The sequence below is a fragment of the Bidens hawaiensis genome, unplaced genomic scaffold, assembly GCF_021521415.1.
Source record: "Bidens hawaiensis isolate Kalapana, Puna unplaced genomic scaffold, B.hawaiensis_p1.1 tig00000055_1, whole genome shotgun sequence".
NCBI classification, from domain to species: domain Eukaryota; kingdom Viridiplantae; phylum Streptophyta; class Magnoliopsida; order Asterales; family Asteraceae; genus Bidens; species Bidens hawaiensis.
Window position 1 is genome coordinate 7,978,811 of NW_027491016.1, and position 19,089 is coordinate 7,997,899.

The 19,089-nt window shown below is 34.5% G+C and overlaps 2 protein-coding genes across 2 annotated transcripts; both read left to right on the forward strand.

The window, feature by feature from the left end:
* The first annotated feature begins 500 nt into the window (after positions 1 to 500).
* Positions 501 to 4,400, forward strand: LOC143555143 (ras-related protein Rab7). Its single transcript, XM_077044780.1, has 7 exons — positions 501 to 553; positions 627 to 653; positions 920 to 1,019; positions 1,112 to 1,258; positions 2,660 to 2,740; positions 2,815 to 2,960; positions 4,236 to 4,400. Exons 1-7 carry the CDS (start codon positions 501 to 503, stop codon positions 4,300 to 4,302), a joined length of 621 nt encoding a protein of 206 aa, XP_076900895.1. The 3' UTR covers positions 4,303 to 4,400.
* Positions 4,401 to 8,579: 4,179 nt separating this feature from the next.
* LOC143544018 (ras-related protein Rab7-like) lies at positions 8,580 to 18,643 on the forward strand. The gene is made up of 7 exons (XM_077036221.1): positions 8,580 to 8,626; positions 8,699 to 8,725; positions 8,909 to 9,008; positions 9,088 to 9,238; positions 13,519 to 13,598; positions 13,671 to 13,816; positions 18,580 to 18,643. Exons 1-7 carry the CDS (start codon positions 8,583 to 8,585, stop codon positions 18,641 to 18,643), a joined length of 612 nt encoding a protein of 203 aa, XP_076892336.1. The 5' UTR covers positions 8,580 to 8,582.
* The last annotated feature ends 446 nt before the right edge of the window (positions 18,644 to 19,089 follow it).

A 19,089-nucleotide genomic window follows, 5' to 3' on the forward strand; every position in this document is an offset into this window, starting at 1 on the left:
ATTGAAATGATAATTAAATTTTTGTTTTTCTAAAATTAAAATCATGACATAAAGACGTTTCCTTACGTTTAATAGTTATAACTTTGTTAAAACTGAAAACTATTTTTTTTTTCTTAAATAATTCACAAACATAAAAATAAAAAAAAATCAACCATTTATCAATTTTCCTATAATAATAAAAATGATGTCCTGTAAAGCAACCACATAAACAACCTAACAAAGCAGACGACAGTTTCCGTCGGTCATCCAAAACGTTGAACCCACTTTCCAGATTAACATTCATAACAAACAGCCCACTCACGCTATAACAACTTGTACATCCCGCTTTACAACTTGGACATTTCCTGGTAGCCGACCTGAATAATAATAATAATATCAGTGACACAATTTTAATTTTAATAAATAATAAATCTTTTACAGAAAGAAACACAGATCGAAATTGGCGCCCCTTTTCTTGTGCACTGTTGATCCAATTATCTCTAGATTTAGAACCGTGTGACATGTCTATGCGTCGAAGAACCTTGCTTAAGGTCATCGTCCTCGGCGACAGTGGGTATATATGAATGCTGATTTAGGGTTTCACTTTTCTTTTCATTATTTTGACTTGTTCATGTCTTTTTTTTCAGGGTTGGTAAGACGTCATTGATGAATCAGTATCCTACTCATTCGGTTTCTGATTGTTTTTGAATAACTTGTTGATGAGTATCGGAACCTGCCGATTTAGGTCAACTTTTACCAATTTGATGCTCAATTGCTTTATATTTAATTTATCGCTTTATTATGAAATCTGAATCTGAATCTGCTCATGTTTTTGAATAACTTGTTGATAAAGTCTTTTTTACTTTTTTTAATCCGGATACACCGATTTAGGGCAGTCTGATTTTAATTTGGTTAATGTGATCTATTAACTGGTGTTAAGATATGTACATAAGAAATTTAGTCAGCAATACAAAGCCACAATTGGAGCTGATTTCGTGACCAAAGAATTGCAAATAGATGACCGGCTTGTCACTTTACAAGTGAGTTTTTCTGCTTATTATTATTTTGTCATTTTTGTTGGTTATTTTTGAAGTATATTTTTGTTGACTGGTTGTAAAATTTTAATTGCAAGATATGGGACACTGCGGGGCAGGAGAGGTTTCAGAGTCTCGGTGTTGCGTTTTATCGTGGAGCAGATTGTTGTGTTCTTGTGTATGATGTTAATGTCATGCGGTCTTTCGACACACTTGACAATTGGCATGAGGAGTTTCTCAAACAGGTGCGTTTTTCATACTGGCCTTATTTGTTTCTTCACGAACCTTAGGTTATAAGTATTTAAGTGAAACTATTTACGCAAGTTAGGCATGATTTGCCAGACTTTCACCTCTTTGAGGACATGGTCCATGATAGGAGTTCATGGAGACGTAGGATTAAGGTTAAGGATTTTTAGGGGATGACACTCTTGGGCCTTAGCTTTGTCTCAAGGGCTTAGATTATACTACATCTTAGGTGGACTTTGCATGTGATTGCCTATTTATGTCTCTATGTGTTTTATAATGTTATATGTGTTTGTAGTTTATTATGTCACTCTGTCATCACTTGTTTTGGAGTTGGGGGACTCCCTAGAAACAGCCGCTCTATCCACATGGATAGAGATGAGGTTTACCTACATCCCACCCTTCCTAGACCCTTACAATAGCTTTTGTCATTTGTGGGATTTACTGGGTACGGTTGTTGTTGTATAAGTTTGTATATTGTATTCAACATCTTCGTGTTGTAGTTCTATATGTCAAGGCATTGTGTTTGGAAAATTTGATTTGTGAAATATTAAGTTTGAAATTACGAAAGAAGACATGACAAATTGGAACGTTTTACTTTTGCTTTTTCTAAGATATATGTACTCATTCAACATATATCTTTGTTGATTTTGTCTCGGGTAGTAGATATTATCAACATTTTCATAGTTTCCATGCTGATTGTACACCTGTAAAACTTGACTTTCTTACTGCTAATGCTTCCATGTATTACTGTGCTTCTTTTGGTCCATACCCTTTGTCGTTTACATGTTTTGTTCTTTCATATTTATAGATTTATACTCTTAACATGTACATAGAAGTCGGATCTTTAGATGATGGTTTTTGTTATTGGTAGAATGCTAGATTGTTCTTTACAGTGGATATTGTGTGTATTATGAAACCATAATTTTGGTTTATACATGTTTTCATTAGCACTTTAAGGGGGTATTTGGGATTGATTATTTTACCCTACTTATGACAACTTTTCCAAAAAGTTATAAGGTGTTTGGAAAAGTTAAAAGTTGTGAGGGGAATAAGTCATAAGTTACGCTTTTGTAATTTGTAACTTATGACTTATGGCAATAAGTTATAGAGATGTTGAAATAAGGAATCCCAAACACCCCCTAATTTTATGAAAAAGTATATATGTGCGTATGCACTTTGCAGTTTGTTTCATTAAAGCTAATCAAACTTTGTTCTTAAGCTTCTGTTTTTTCGAGATCTCTCGTGTTTGGGTGTTATGCTCAAGATAAACAAACCATATATGCTTTGTGGAAGAATTTATTCTATTGTTTAATTAATTAAACTCAATTAAAAAGAGATTTGAAATACGTAGCATGTACTTTTAACATTCATTCGATACTGATACTTTCTATTATTTTCAGGCAAACCCACCAGACCCCGATAATTTTCCTTTCATATTACTTGGTAACAAGATCGATATCGATGGGGGAAATAGCCGAGTTGTAAGTTTCACTAGTATCAGTTATGTTTTCAACTTTTAAGTTTTTGCAATTTACTAAAAGTAATTTGAATTTAGGTTTCTGAGAAGAAGGCAAAAGAATGGTGTGCTGCAAAAGGGAATATACCGTATTTCGAGACATCTGCAAAAGAAGACCATAATGTGGATGCTGCATTCCTGTCTATTGCCAGAACTGCAATGACGAACGAGCATGAGCAGGATATGTAAGTTCACATTACACACACACACACACACACATATATATATTGCAGACAATAGACATGAGACCGATGTATAATATGGCTGACAATAGGAAAAAAACATGTGAGGTCTACTTTATGATTTATATTGTCTCAAAATATTTTATATGGACCCGCATCCTGTGGAGTTTAGATAAGATGTTAGGGGTCGACTTCATAACATCCTAACCATTATAATAATGTGATTGATGTTTAGGGATTTGCAAGAACCTTGAACTTTTCGACAATAACATGAAATCTGTTTGATGCATAAATGTGAGTTAGGATCTGTAAAGAACAGCGGCACAGAACCAATTTTACAGCCATTGTGCCACTACATGTATTTGGCTCAATATATAAAATTATAGTTGAAATATTGAATAGATCCGCATTAGCTATCTCATTTATACACACACACACATGAGACATATAAGAAACTAGTAGGAGTTCATGTATGTTTTTCTATTCTACTATCAATGAATGTATATCTTGGGTAAGAGGGGTCAAACCGTGCAAACTTTTAACATGGGTTGAAATAGGTTGGACTGACTCACAAAACACTTTTTGTCCCTTTTCCTTCATAACCCCTTAATATGATTACAAAACTGTATTATCAAAATAATAAACTGGACTTTTATTAAATGGCTCAGGGTATTAAAAATAAACTTTGGGTGAACTACACCCCACTTGGCTCGTTTAATCCGTTCACTTTCTATCTAATATATTTGGTTTGACCCATTTCGGTTAAAACATAACCCAAATCGACCCATTCATAAGTGATGGAAACTCCAACCTCTAGATAGCAGCATAGCATCTAGTCCTACATCAATAGCGAGTATAATTTGGCAGCAATATATTTTGCAACTGTTAATGTTACTGCTTTTTAGCTGTGTCAAATGTTGAAAAGATGTAGAATTAGTTTGGAACTCTGGGTAGGAGTGTAACGATGGGTTCAAATATCCAATATGGCTGTGATTATAATATGTGCCCCCCAAATAGCCCTTATTGGTGAGCCACCTATCTTTAACCATGGTCCATGGCTGCAAAATGGGTGGGTCAGGTGGCTTGGTAATAAGTTGAATCAGATTTAGGGCATAACTAGTGATCCTATACGGGTCAAGTTGGGTATAAAATACTATGATATTAACCGTTGAGGATATTATTCGAGATACTACATATACTAGTTGTTCTAAACAAGTACACTTGATCGGTTTTGAAATGAACTGATTAATATGTTTGTGTTGCATTAATGTTGAACAGATACTTCCAAGGTGTCCCTGAGGCTGTACCAGAAACAGAGCAACGAGGAGGTGGGTGTGCATGTTAATACGCTTGTTGCTCGTGTCATCCTTGGCTTTTTTATACTTAGAGGCTGGCTCTCACTTGTGTCTTTTCCTCTAAACCAAATTTTGTGGAAGATTTTATTGAATTGTTTTCATCAACCTTGAACTCATTTTTTAAGGTTTGCTTGCTTTGTTGTTAATTTATTATGAATCTATATACTAAATGAATATTTCTTGATGTGTAAAACAATATGGTTTACATGTTGACTCGTTGACTTTTGACACTTGCCACTGCTTTAAGGGTTTGAATTATTTATCTGAACTTGAATATTTAATAGCTATGAATAAAGCTAGGCATGCTTAAAATTGATGGAACACTAAAGTTGTAACTTTATTATTCAAAACGTTTCATAAATTTTTATCAAATGACGTGACATTACACAACGATGTCAAGTGTCAACTACGGTGGATGAATTTAGTTTGTGCACAACAATGACCACATTTCTCTGGTGCACACCGAAATCGGTTTAGGATGTGAAGATGGTTCCTAAACTGAAACTCAATTTATCATTTGATCCATAAACCAGTTTGAAATAAAAAGTTTTAAACTGAACCGTATTGGCAGTTTGTAATCGTTTTGAGAAGTTGTATTTGAGAACCGGATGCTATACCAAGCAAGCGGTTAAGCGGATCCATATATAGAACATTTTTTTTTATTTGTTATTATTATTAGAGAAAATTACTGTTTGAATCATTTTGGTTTTAAGGCGGTGGCACAATGAGTCCTCGAAAAAATTTTTGAACTGGTTGAGTCCTTGTGGTTTCAGAAACGAACCATTTGAGTCCCTGTGGTGGTTTCAGAAACGAACCATTTGAGTCCCTGTGGTTTCAGAAACGAACAATTTGAGTCCCTGTGGTTTCAGTAAAATGAAAGTTTTACTCTGAAAGTTAAGTAATGGCAGGGACTTAAATGGTTCGTTTCTGAAACCACGGGGACTCAACTGGTTCAAAAAAATTTTCAGAGACTCATTGTGCCTCCATCTTAAAACCACAGGGACAAATAGTAATTTTCTCTTATTATTATTTTTGTGTTTTGTGTTCGATGGTGTTTATTACTTAGGTCTTTAAACCTGCTTATCACATAGATTTTATTATAAACAGAGGGAATGGAAAGAACATACAATTGAGAAGCTATTACTTTCTCAACAAAACACATATAATAAAATTATATGGTCGCATATAATTGACATTGTAGTTGATCGATTAAGAAAAACCGATCTAATTCCCCATTTGTGGTATAGTGGTAAGAAGGTTTAGGTTCTTCAGTGGAGACTCAAGTTCAATCCTCACTTGTGTCACTTTGGATGGATATTGACAATAAAGAATTTGAGTTAGGCCTTGTTCAAGGTTGCCAGTTCGGATTCCGAGCCCGCCCGGGTTTTCGTCCCACCGCGTGTTACGCCAGAGAGTTTTGCTCTTGTGACAGCACAACGACTATCAAGTGGTAGCCGACGGTATGGTTTACCGGGGGGAACGCCCAAGCCAAGCTCTGAAGCAAGTGTAGGCCCGGTTAAGACAACATAGTCTGACCAGAGCGGGGCAACATGCTCTCCAAATGTGGAGAGTGCGGTAACCTAAATACAAGAAAGTCGTCATTCTGAAAAAAAAAAGAAAAAGAAAAAAACCGATCTAAATGTGGATTTAGACTAGGGGTTCAACAAGCATAAGTCCTTTCAATGGGCTTGAATTTTATATGCAACGAGTTAGATCTGCAAAACAGAAGCGCCATTAGCCTCATTATTGGAATTAGGAAGGAGGGATTCATGTAACCATCCTCCAGCATGAGAATCAGTATAAGTTATGGGAGTTGCGAAAGATGTAAACGTCAGGAAGAAGATGATACCTAGGGAGAATGCTCCTACATATAGCCGGGGTGGTGAGAAAGGTTATAAGTGGTATATTGATATGTAAGATATTCCTTTGGTCCCCCATATGGGAATCATTAGTGGTGGTTATAGTGGGTTTGACTTGTGAGGAACGCTTTGCCCTAGGGGTGCCTATCCATGAACAACGTTTGTAATTTGATTTTGTGGTCCAGAGGTACGGCATGGTCAGCGGCAATCCCCGGATCTGCTCAAATCTAGATCTATATCTGTAGATGAACATTTCTATATCTCATTCTAACCACTTGAACGAGAGATCATTGACATGTGAACCTTTTTATAAATGGTTAAAGTGAATGACTTAAATACCATGATGAAGCTTGCCTTAGCTTGGTACCATTTATGAACATCTTTATATTTATTTATTTTTTTAAAATAAAAAATCATATCCATATATGTGTATAAATGCTTATCAAAAAATCATATGTGTCACTTTCTTGTTGCTCTCAACCCTCTCTCAAACCATCAGATTGTTTGATTTGTGATTTGTGGTTTCTCATGCGATTCACTTGAATTCGCGGGCATGAGTCTTACCAATCCGGATAGTCCTTAAATGGGTTATAACATCTCATTTATTTATGAAACACTTTCATAACCAAACAATAATTTTTACGAGTCATGGGTCTCTCCAAACCTCGGATAGCCCTTAAACGAATTATGACATCTCAATTATCCATGAAATAACCCTTTAATCATCAAACAATAATTTTAGCGGGTCATGGGTCTCACTTAACACAGATAGCCCTTAAACGTGTTTTAACTTCTCATTTATTTGTGAAGCACTTTCATTATCAAACCCTAATTTAATTTCTCTCACTTAACCCAGATAGGCCTTAAACGTGTTCTATCCTCTCCATCATTGGTTAACTTTCGATTACCACTCAGCATTGTCAACCTCCCCTCTCATGCATCAACCACTATCATCACCTACGTTAACTGTGCTTTTTTCATAAGATGAATATTTTTGTTTGTCCATTTGAAAAAACCCAGATGCCCGTATTCACTTAATTGTGTTCGTTCGTTAAAAATCTAAAAAACATATACATCTCAATTGAAAGAGCCCAAACATTAAAAAACATAATAAACGTAACAAACATAATAATAACAAGGAATTATAAAATAGTAAAACGATTAAAAACAAAACATAATAAATGTAACATATGTATTATATCAAAACAAAACTAAGGAAAACGATTAAAAACAATACTTAATAATAACAAGAAATATGATATATACAATATGAAGTTTTTTTATTTTCTAGGATAAAATAGGAAGTTTCATAATGGGTTAGCCCATAATAACAAAATTTCATTACTTAAAATTTATTTCAACTACCATTGAAAACTTTAATAGCAATGAAAAATCTAATTAAATTTCTGTTTATGTATAAGATCATAAAAAATCCTGATTACAATGAGATTGTATTTTCTTATATTTTTGTCTTAAACTAAAATCATGACATAAAGGCATTTCGTTACATTTATAAGTTTGTGAAAAGAGTAAACTGCGGTTTTCGTTTATGTGGTTTGTCCAAATCTGCGATGTTAGTCCAATAGCTTCAAATTTGCGATTTTCGTCCTTGTGGTTTCATTTCACTTGCAATTAAATCCTAACCCACTAACCCCGTTAAATCTACCTGGTTATGTCCATCTACCTGGTTTCTTTTGGGAGTATAGTGACAAAATTGCCCTTCAAGCAGATGGACATAACCAGGTAGATTTAACGGAGTTAGTGGGTTATGATTTAATTGCAAGTGAAATGAAACCACATGGACGAAAATCGCAAATTTGAAACTATTGGACTAAAATCGCAGATTTGGACAAACCACAGGGACGAAAACCGCAGTTTATTCTTGTGAAAAACTGAAAACTTATTATTATTATTATTATTATTATTATTATTATCTTAACTAGATTTGGTAAAAGTTGACCGATGCTCAACAACAATTTTATGCAAAAGTAAACATAACACAAAGCGAATGAAATTAGTAGAATATTGATTCATCAATGGCGTCTTACCAACCCTGAGAAGAAAAAAAAGAAAAAAGAAAAAAGAAAAAAGAAAAAAGAAGAAACTTGATTACAATTAGAGTAGATTATATTTTCTTTTCTTATATTTAGATTATAATAAAGCTAGTTGGTTTATACATGTTTTCATAAGCACTTTAAACGACCTACCAAACAATTTGTACATTTCCTGGTAGTCGCCGATCGACCTGAATAATAATAATAAAATCACAATTTGTACATGGTGGTAGCCGCTAACTTGCATAATAATAATAATAAAAATATGAACCACTATTTGAATATAAACCTCCTCACAGGAAAGAAAGAAAGAAATACTGTTATCCAATCCCATCTCTCTCTAGATTTGACATATCTATGCCACGACACTTGCTTAAGGTCATCATCCTTGGTGACAGTGGGTATGTATGCATGAATATTGAGTTTTTGATTTAGACTACTTTTGTTTTCATGATTTGTTGTCTTTTTTTCAGGGTTGGTAAGACGCCGTTGATGAATCATTATCCTACTCATTTTATGATAACTTATTATATATGTTGAATTTATATTAACGCTTAAACACATGAATCTGCTCATGTTTGTAAATTCAAAGTTTGTTTGTTTATCCGAATATGTTGAATATTATTAATTCTCTTCATAGCTAGATGCTGCATATGTTGGTTAAGTAATTAACTGGTTTTAAGATATGTACATAAGAATTTTAGTGAGGAATACAACACTACAATTGGAGCTGATTTTGTGACCAAAGAATTGCAAATAGATGACAGGCTTGTCACTTTACAAGTGAGTTATTCTGCTTATTATTATTTTGTCATTTTGGAAGTAATATTTTGTTGACTGGTTGCAAAATTTTTATTGCAAGATATGGGACACTGCGGGGCAGGAGAGGTTTCAGAGTGTCGGTGCTGCATTTTTTCCTGGAGCAGATTGTTGTGTTCTTGTGTATGATGTTACTGCCATGCGGTCTTTCGACACACTTGACAATTGGCATGAGGAATTTATCAAACACGTGCGTTTTTTGTACTGGTCTTATTTGTTTCTTCACGAACCTTTCTTAGGTTACAAGTATTTAAGTGAAACTATTTACACGAATTAGGCATGATTTGCCAGAGTTTCACCTCTCCGAGGACATGGTCCATGATAGGAGTTCGTAGAGACGTAGGATTAAAGTTAAGGTACTGCTTGGTATGAACAAATGGAGGGTGGAATAGAATGCGTTAAAACATGTGTTATTCCTTACGGAATGTAACTTCTTCCATTTATAGGATTTTCATTCCTTTAAGAAGGGTTGCTTTTTTTATTCCTTCAAGGAATGGAAATGACTTAATAATGATAATAACAATAATAAAAATAATTGTTATTATTATTATATTATAATTAATTTTATAGCATATTATTATTAATATCATTATTGATTTGTATATTATAATATAACCATTATTATATTATAATTATTATTATATTTGAATTTGGTGAGTTAACATTTCACAACGCGCATACGTAATTCAACGTTGTTACGATTATTTTTATTCGATTAAATAATCTCGTTGTAATGCCTGGGTTTTAAAAACTAGTTATTATGAATATTCATATTATTAATTCTTATTATTATTTTCTACTACTAATAATAATTAGTAAATAATAACAATAATAATAAATATTATCACTATTATTATTAACAATAATAATATTTAATAATAATAATAATAATAAAGTAAAGAATTATTTCATTCCTACATAATAACCAAACATGAAACGCCCTGCTTGCGGTGCGCGCATATAATGTATATATGTGTGAACCCTCGGGTGGGCAAAAGTAAAATTGCACTAATTTTGACGTTATTTTACTAATCTCGTGAAAATAACGTTAAAAGTGGCGGAAGGTTAATCAGACATCATGTGGTGGCGTTGATAGCCGAAAGACAAGGGCACATGCACCGATCAGCCGGTGCCCCGATGATTGAGTGCTATGTGCCTTATGTCCAAGGCTTGATGCAAAACTACTATCGAGCCGGGGGTCTCACCGGAAGCAGCCTCTCTATCCCTATGGGATAGAGGTAAGGCTGTCTACATCTTACCCTCCTCAGACCCTACCATAGCATTGCTATTGGTGGGATATACCGAGTACGATGATGATGATGATGATGATAATAACCAAACATGATAATAGAATGTAATAATCCATTTCATTCCTTTGTCCATTCCATTACCACGTTCATTTCATTCCCTTATTCATTCCATTGTCCCATACCAAACAGACCCAAGTCTTGGGTCTTAGCTTTGCCTCATGGGCTTAGATTATACATCTTAGATGGACTTTGCATGTGATTGCCTTCATGTATTTATACCTATAAGTGTTCTATAGGATGTTATATGTGTTTGTAGTTTACTACGTCACTCTTTCATCACTTGTTTTGGTATTGGTACACCGTACATGTACTTGTGTATGTTGTTTCTTTTGGAGTTAGGGATCACTTTAGAAGCACTCTCTCTATTCTCATGGATAAAAGTAAGGTGTGTCTCATTCTCACCATCCTCAGACCCTATCAATAGCGTTTATTATTTGTGAAATTTATTGGGTACAGTTGTTGTATGAGTTTGTTTATTGTATTCAACATCCTTCGTATTTTAGTTCTATATGCATGTAAAGGCATTGTGTTTGGAAATTCTGATTTGTGAAATATTAAGTTCGAAATTACTAGAGAACACATGACAAAATGGAATGTTTTACATATACTTTTATAAGATATATGCACTCATTAAAACATAAATCTTTGTTGAGTTTTGTCTCGGTTAGTAGATATTATCAAGATACATTTTCATAGCTTCCATGCTGATTGTACACTTATAATCACGATAGAATAGTAACCAAGTTTCAACTTTGTTTCAATTAGATTACTTATTTTTTTTATTGTTTCAATCATGTCACTTAACCTTCAAATGATGTTCTAATCTTAAATTTTTACGAATTGAAGAGGTAAAATGATGACATGTCATTTTTGTTTCCTTTTTGTTTGTTTCTTTTGTTTGATATATACACACACAAGTCTTTCATCTTTTAGAAAAAAATAAAATAAACAAAAATTAAAGCTTCATTTCTCTTTTTCGGTGCATCTCTCTCTCTCCACCATAACCCAAACCCCATATCAGTTTCTCCGGCAACCAAACTGTCCCCTCCGGCAGCCCGTTTCGGTCAAAGTCGGATCCATTCACGGTCGCAATCGTCTTAGCCCCACCGCGCTAATACTCTCTCTATGCATAACTACTATTGTACTCTACCAAGAACAACACCATGCGCCGACCACTGTCGTAAGCTACTTCCAGCACCATCTTGGTGCCATTTTTTTATGAGAAATTATGTAATGGCATCATGTTTATAAAGAATATATTGAGATTTTGAAAGAGATTTGTGTTATAGTCGGAACCCCAATCCCAAAAAACGCCAAAATTTCTTCCCACATCAACCTGGTACGGATTTCTAGTACGGATCGACATCTTGGAGGCTTAAAGCATGGACCTTTTATAAAACCCGAGAATAAAAAGTTTGGCCGGAATTGTCGAAGGAGGTGGCCGGAGTTGGTGGAGATGGTGACCAGAGTAGGACCTCTTATTTAAAAGAAGAATGAAACTTTAATTTTTGTTTATTTTATTTCTTTCTAAAAGATGAAAGACTTGTGTGTATATATATCAAACAAAAGAAACAAAGAAAAAGAAAACAAAAATGACCTGTCATCATTTTACCTCTTCAATTCGTAAAAAATTTAAGATTAGAACATCATTTGAAGGTTAAGTGACCTGATTGAAACAATAAAAAAAATGAGTAACCTAATTGAAACAAAGTTGAAACTTGGTTACTATTCTATGGAGTAATCCCAATCACGTAACAATAATTTGGTGCATTGTTTGGTTTGAAATATTAAACCCGTTTTAACCGGTCATTTGTTAGGATTCACGGTTGGTTTTTTCTTTAACTTTCGGTTTAAATTTGTTACGGTTCAATTTTGATTTTTTATGACAAAAGATTGTTACTAACGGTTTGACTCAAAGGTTTACTTAAAAAACATTCAAAAACGAAGCGTGAACACCCATACGTAACATATTATATTTTTTAATTGAAAAAAACTACAACAATATCATACTCAAATTAAAGATAATAAAATGTTCGTTTTTATAGTATAACTTCTTTAAGAAATATTTAGCGTATGAAAAAGTTATAACCATTTAAAAATATTAAAGTTTTGTAGTAAAACCTTTCAAGATTTTGTGGCTAAGTTTTTGGTTTACAATTTGTAGGAAATATTAAGTTTGAAATTACTAGAGAACACATGACAAAATGGAATGTTTTACATTTACTTTTATAAGATACATTTACTCATCAGGGTTAGTTTCATTTAAGAATTTTTAAGAACTCTTAAAAACCAAATATATTTTAATTTTTTTTATATAATTACATTATTTGAGAGTAGTCTTATCATATTTGATATATCAAATTTTGATTTACATATATAAATCACAAGTTTACATATGTGTAAAATTTATGTAATAAAAAAATTACATATGTTTAAAAGAAAATTAAATACGTGTAAAACTAATTTATATAATTGTAATCATAAATATAATATAAAAAGTAATAAAACTACAATCAAATACGCACAAATTTTTTTTTTATAAAAAATGTTAGTTATTATTATTAAGAGTTTCTTAGAGTTCTTAAACCGTACTCATTAAAACATAAATCTTTGTTGAGTTTTGTCTCGGTTAGTAGATATTATCAAGATACATTTGCATAGTTTCCATGCTGATTATACACCTGTAAAACTTGACTTTCTTACTGCTAATGCTTCCATGTATTATTACTGTGCCGTTTTTTGGTCCATACATTTTGTTGTTTACATGTTATGTTCTTTCTTACTTATAGATTTACACTCTTAACATGCACATAGAAGTAAGATCCATAGATGGTGATTTTCGTTTTCGGTAGAATGCTAGATTGTTCTTTACGGTGGATAATGTGTGTATTATGAAACCATAATGTTGGTTTATGCATGTTTTCATAAGCAAGTTAATTGCAGGAAAAAGTATATATGCCGTATGAGTATGTACTTTGCAGTTTGTTTTATTAAAGCTAATCAAACTTCGTCTAAGTTTTGTTAAACAAACCGTACATGATTTGTGGAAGAATTTATTTTAATTTTTGTTAATTAACTAAATCTAATAAAAATTTTAGAGATTTGAAATATGTAGCTTGTGCTTTTAACATTCAATCTGTACTAAATCTTTCGATTACTTTCAGGCAACCCACAAGACCCCGATAAGTTTCCTTGCATATTACTTGGAAACAAGATCGATATCAATGGGGGAAATAGCCGAGTTGTAAGTCTCACTATATTAATCAAGTTTCAACTTTTAATTTTTTACAATTTACTTAAAGTAATCTGCATTTAGGTTTCTGAGAAGCAAGCAAAAGAATGGTGTGCTGCAAAAGGGAATATACTTTATTTCGAAACATCTGCAAAAGGAGATCATAATGTTGATGCTGCATTCCTGTCTATTGCCAGAACTGCAATGACGAACGAGTATGAGCAGAATATGTAAGTTCACATTATACACACACACATATATAGCTGACAATAGACATGAGACCGATGTATAATATGGATGACAATAGGGAAAAACATGCGAGGTCTACTTTATGATTTATATTGTCTCAAAATATTTATATGGACCTGAAGGAGTTTAGATAAAATGTTAGGGTCGATTTCATAATATTCTTAACCATTATAATCATGTGATTGATGTTTAGGGATTTGCAAGATCCTTAAACTTTTTTGACAATAACATGAAATCTGTTTGATGCATAAATGTGAGTTATGTAAAGAACAGCTACACAGAACCAATTTTACATACATTGTGCTACTACCTGTTTTTGGCTCAATATATTAAATTATACTTGAATAGATCGGTATTAGCTATCTCATTTGCATACAAACAGTCACACACATGCACACACACAAGAAACTAGTAGGAGTTAATGTATGCTTTCCTATTCGGTTATCGATGAATGGATTTTTTGGGTAAGAGGGGTCAAACCGCTTAAACTTTTAATATGGGTCGAAATAGGTTGGGTTGACCCACAAAACACCTTTTGTCCCATTTTCCTTATAAAAACTTAATATGATTACAAAAATGTATTATCAAAAAAATAATCTAACTTCTATCATATGACTCAGGACGTATGTATTGAAAATAAACTTTGGGTGAATTTCATCCCACTTGGCCCATTTAATTCTTTCTCAATCTATCTAATCTAGTTGATTTGACCCATTCCTGTTAAAATATAGCCCAAATCAAGCCATTCATAAGTGATGTAATTATGGAGTATAATTTGATAGCAACAATTTTGGAAGATGTAGTATTGGTTTGGAACTTTAGGTAGGAGTTTAGCATCTGGTCCAGATGCCCAACATGATTGTGATTATAATATGTGGGTACCAAATACCCTTAATGGTGAGCCACCATGTTGGCACAATTGTTATTTGACCTAATTGTAAAGCCCAACCCAAGAATTGTTAGGATTTTTATATTTGGTAATGTCTTGATTAGCAAGTTTGGTTAGTATATATAAGTCGAGTTATGGTTAGACATTAGAAAAAGAGAAGTTGATGTAACCAAGTTAGGGTTCATCAAGAGTCAAACCGAGTTAGGGTTTGAGAGTTGTAATCAGTTTTTTGAGTTATATTTTCTTATTAGTATAAACGAGAGTTATTCGTTTACTTGGTGTTTGATTATCGATCTGGGACATGAATTGGTATCAGAGCCAAGTTCAAGAAATCGATAATTTAGTTAACTTTGATCGGCGGTGAGGCAGATCAACGGCACAGTGATCGAAGGCAAGTTGGGTTTCCGAATCGAAGTTCTGAAACTGGTCTGGTATCTATGAGTGGCAGCAGATCAACGGGACGTGTGGTGGCGGTTCATCCTGTCCGGCAATAGCGATCAGAAGAACAAGAGGCGTCCTCTTATCGGGTTTTAGCAAGAGAGACGGGATTTACGTTACGGTGTGAGATTTCCGATTTTACGGCGAAAGTTTTGAATTTCTAATTCGTGTCCGTGATTGTAAGAAAAGGTAATAAAAGTGTTGGTTTTTTAAATAATTCAAGGTTTAATATTACTTTTGTGGTCTACAACTTGCATAGTGGTACGAAGAAAAAGAAAAGAACAGTTTACAAATGAAGTTAATATTTGTTTTTCTTTCGAGAGATATTCGTTAACCGGGTTCGTGAACAAGTAGGTTCGTGTCTGAAAAGTTATTCAGACTGTTTGGCTTGTATTTGTTCCAAAGAAGTGGAGCAAAAGGGGTTTTACGTCAATGGCAGGTGACGAAGAAAGACCGGTAATCCAACCCAAAGCGAGTGGGCGAATATCGTTACAGGTTCCAAAGCTGAATGGAACTAATTACATCACATGGGCGATTGTGGTGGAAGCGATATTGGATGATCAAGACCTATGGGAAGTTGTTCAACCAAAAGAGGATGCGGTTATTGATGCGAAGAAGAATAAAACGGCAAGATCGTTTTTGTTTCAAGTGATGGATGGTGATATTCTTCTTCAGATTTCTCAATACAAGAATGCCCGAGATATATGGACGGCTTTGAAGGCACGGTATGTTGGGGCCGAGCGAGTTCAAAATGCTCAACTGCTAACGTTGAAAGTGAATTTGAGAAACTCAAGATGGCGGAAAACAAGACTGTTGACGAATTTGCAGGAAAAATAACAAGTATGGTTTCAAAGGCAACGAGTCTAGGTCACGTGTTTGAGCAAGATGTCTTGGTGAAGAAGTTACTGGATGCGGTTCTAGATAAGTATTTCCAACTTATAGCCTCAATCGAGCAAAGTGTTGATCTCGATAGTTTGATGTTTGAAGATGCTATTGGAAGACTTAAGGCGTTTGAGGAACGTTTACGAGGGAGTGAGCACGCTTCAAATTCGCAAGGCTGGTTACTTTTCAATCGATCAAAAGGTAGTTATAAAGGCAAGTCGTATGATCAGTCCGGTAGCCGAGGTAAGGGTTGGCCGAGTTCACAAGGGCGTGGAAGAGGCCGTGAAACTGGAGGTCAAGATCGAGACGATGAGGACCAAGATGGTTGTGAAAACCGAGGTGGTCAAGATCGTGGGTCAAGTCATAAGGGACAAAGAAGAACCAATGATCGTCAAAGGGGAAGAAAGGATAGATCACAGGTTTAGTGTTACTGTTATGATGAGTTTGGTCACTTTGCGTCTATGTGCCCGGAACGTATGAAGAAAAAGGAATAATTTAATTTGAACAAAGTTGGTGACTTTGATCCATCTTTGTTTATGATAAAAGGTGATCAGAAAACGGTTTTTCTGAATGAAGACGGGGTGATTCCAAAGCGTTTCGAAACCGAGCCGATGGAGAAAGATGTTTGGTATCTCGACAACGGAGCATCGAATCACATGACGGGTAACAAAGGCTACTTTTATGAATTGAATGAACAATAAACGGGAACGGTGAAGTTTGGAGATGAATCTTGCATTGATATTCGGGGAAAAGGGTCAGTTTTAATTGAAGAGAAAATGGGGGAGCAGCGCCTGTTGACCGATGTCTACTACATCCCGAGCCTACAGTGCAATATCATAAGTCTTGGTCAAGCAACGGAAGGTGGATGCGAGATTCACATGAAACATTATTTGCTAACCATTAAAGATGATACAGGTAAGCTTTTGATGAAGGTGACAAGGACCAAGGACCGATTATACAAGATTAGCCTCAAGATGGCAAGTCCCGGTAAACGAGCTATCATTGGAATGAAGAATTTTGCAAGTCGAGATCTTCAAAGTGTTGGACTGAAAGAAGACAAGCCGGTTACGTGTCAGATTCCAGTTAAAGATCCAAGTTCCAAAATTCAAAGTCCAAAGAAGAGTGTTCAAGAAACTAAATGCGTGGTCAAGAAAGAGATTCAAGCCCAAGGGAAGACGTCTAATGATCAAACGAAGCAAGTGTTACTTCAAGCTAAGTGGAGCCCAAAGAACATTGCAAGAGATCAAGAAAAGCCTCGGGAGAATCAAGAAAAGGATGACAAGCATGAAGTTGAAGATCCGCCAATTTCGAGTAGGAAATTAGGGGGTGAGTTGGATGATTCGGATACAACAATTGAGGGGGTGATTGTTGGCACAACTGTTATTGGCCCAATTGTAAAGCCCAACCCAAGAATTGTTAGGGTTTTTATATTTGGTAATGTCTTGATTAGCAAGTTTGGTTAGTCTATATAAGCCGAGTTATAGTTAGATATTAGAAAAAGAGAAGTTGATGTAACCAAGTTAGGGTTCATCAAGAGTCAAACCGAGTTAGGGTTTGAGAGTTGTAATCAGTTTTTTGAGTTATATTTTCTAATTAGTATAAACGAGAGTTATTTGTTTACTTGGTGTTTGATTATCGATCTGGGACTAAAGATGGCAGTGAAACCTGAACCCGATGGGAAAACCCGATACCCGACATAATTGGGACGGGTCTTACCCGTCCCATTAGGGTTTGGGACGGGTCTGGGATTAGTTTTTAAATTTTTCGCGGGTTTAGGAGGGGTCTGGGATTTCTAATATACCCGATTACCCGATAATATGGACTTATTTACCCGATTATGTACCCGAAGTACCCAATAACTATATATCTATATACATATATATGTGTGTGTGTGTGTGTATATGTAAATATAAAAATTAATATTTCTAATTTGTGTTAACTATTGTATTAATTTTTTTACATTCTAGTAATGTTCAAGACTATTAAAAGGATATTATGTGTATATCAATAAATAATCAATTAAAAAAAACATATTGACCAGTTGTATATTGTCAAAACATGACGGGTATAACCTACGGGTATTTTTAATAAACTAATGGGTATACCCGAAACCCGTGGGTATACCCGAGACCCGATAGGTAATTACCCGATAAATACCCGACGGGTCTGGGACGGGTCTGGGATGGGGTTTTATAAACGGGTCCGGGTCTGGGAATACCTAGACCCGTCCCAGACCCGACCCATTGCCATCCCTATCTGGGACTTGACACCAATCGTTAACCATAATGTAACCTTGCAGTTGACTTAGAAGTGATTTCAAGTCAGTTTGTTCTTTTGGGCTACTAGTACATGTGGCAAAATTGGCCGGTCAGATGGCTGGGTAATAAGTTGAATCGGATTTAGGCCATAACTAGTGATCTTATACGAGTCGAGTTGGGTATAAAATACTATACTAGTGATTCTAGACAAGTACAATTGATCGGTTGAAACGAATCGACATTAATATTTTGTGTTGCATTAATTAATATTGAACAGATACGTAGAAGTCCCTGAGGCTGTACCAGAAACAGAGCAACAAGGAGATGGGTGTGTGTCTTAATGCTTTCGTTGATGATGTATTCCCTGGCTTTTTATTCGTGAGGCGGGCTCTCACTTGTGTTTTTTACTCTAAACTATATTTTGTGGTGGATTTGATTGTATTGTTTTCATCAACCTTGAACTCATTTTTAAGGTTTGCTTGCTTTGTTGTTTAAAACTTTAAATGTTGAACTATTTGACACTAGCCACCACTCTAAATGTTGAATTATTTATTCAATCATGAATATTCAGTAGTTATTAATCCATAACCATCTATAACTAGGAAATCTAAATTCATATAAAGATAAACATAAAAATTAAATAAACTTTAAATAAAAGATAGATTTGTTTTGATCTCCTCCCTATCCTCCCATTGAGATCGACCTAGCCACTCCTCGGCTTTATCTTTAACGAATCAGGATTAAATATATCATTCACTCCCTTAATCTTGATCTGTTCCTTTCAGGT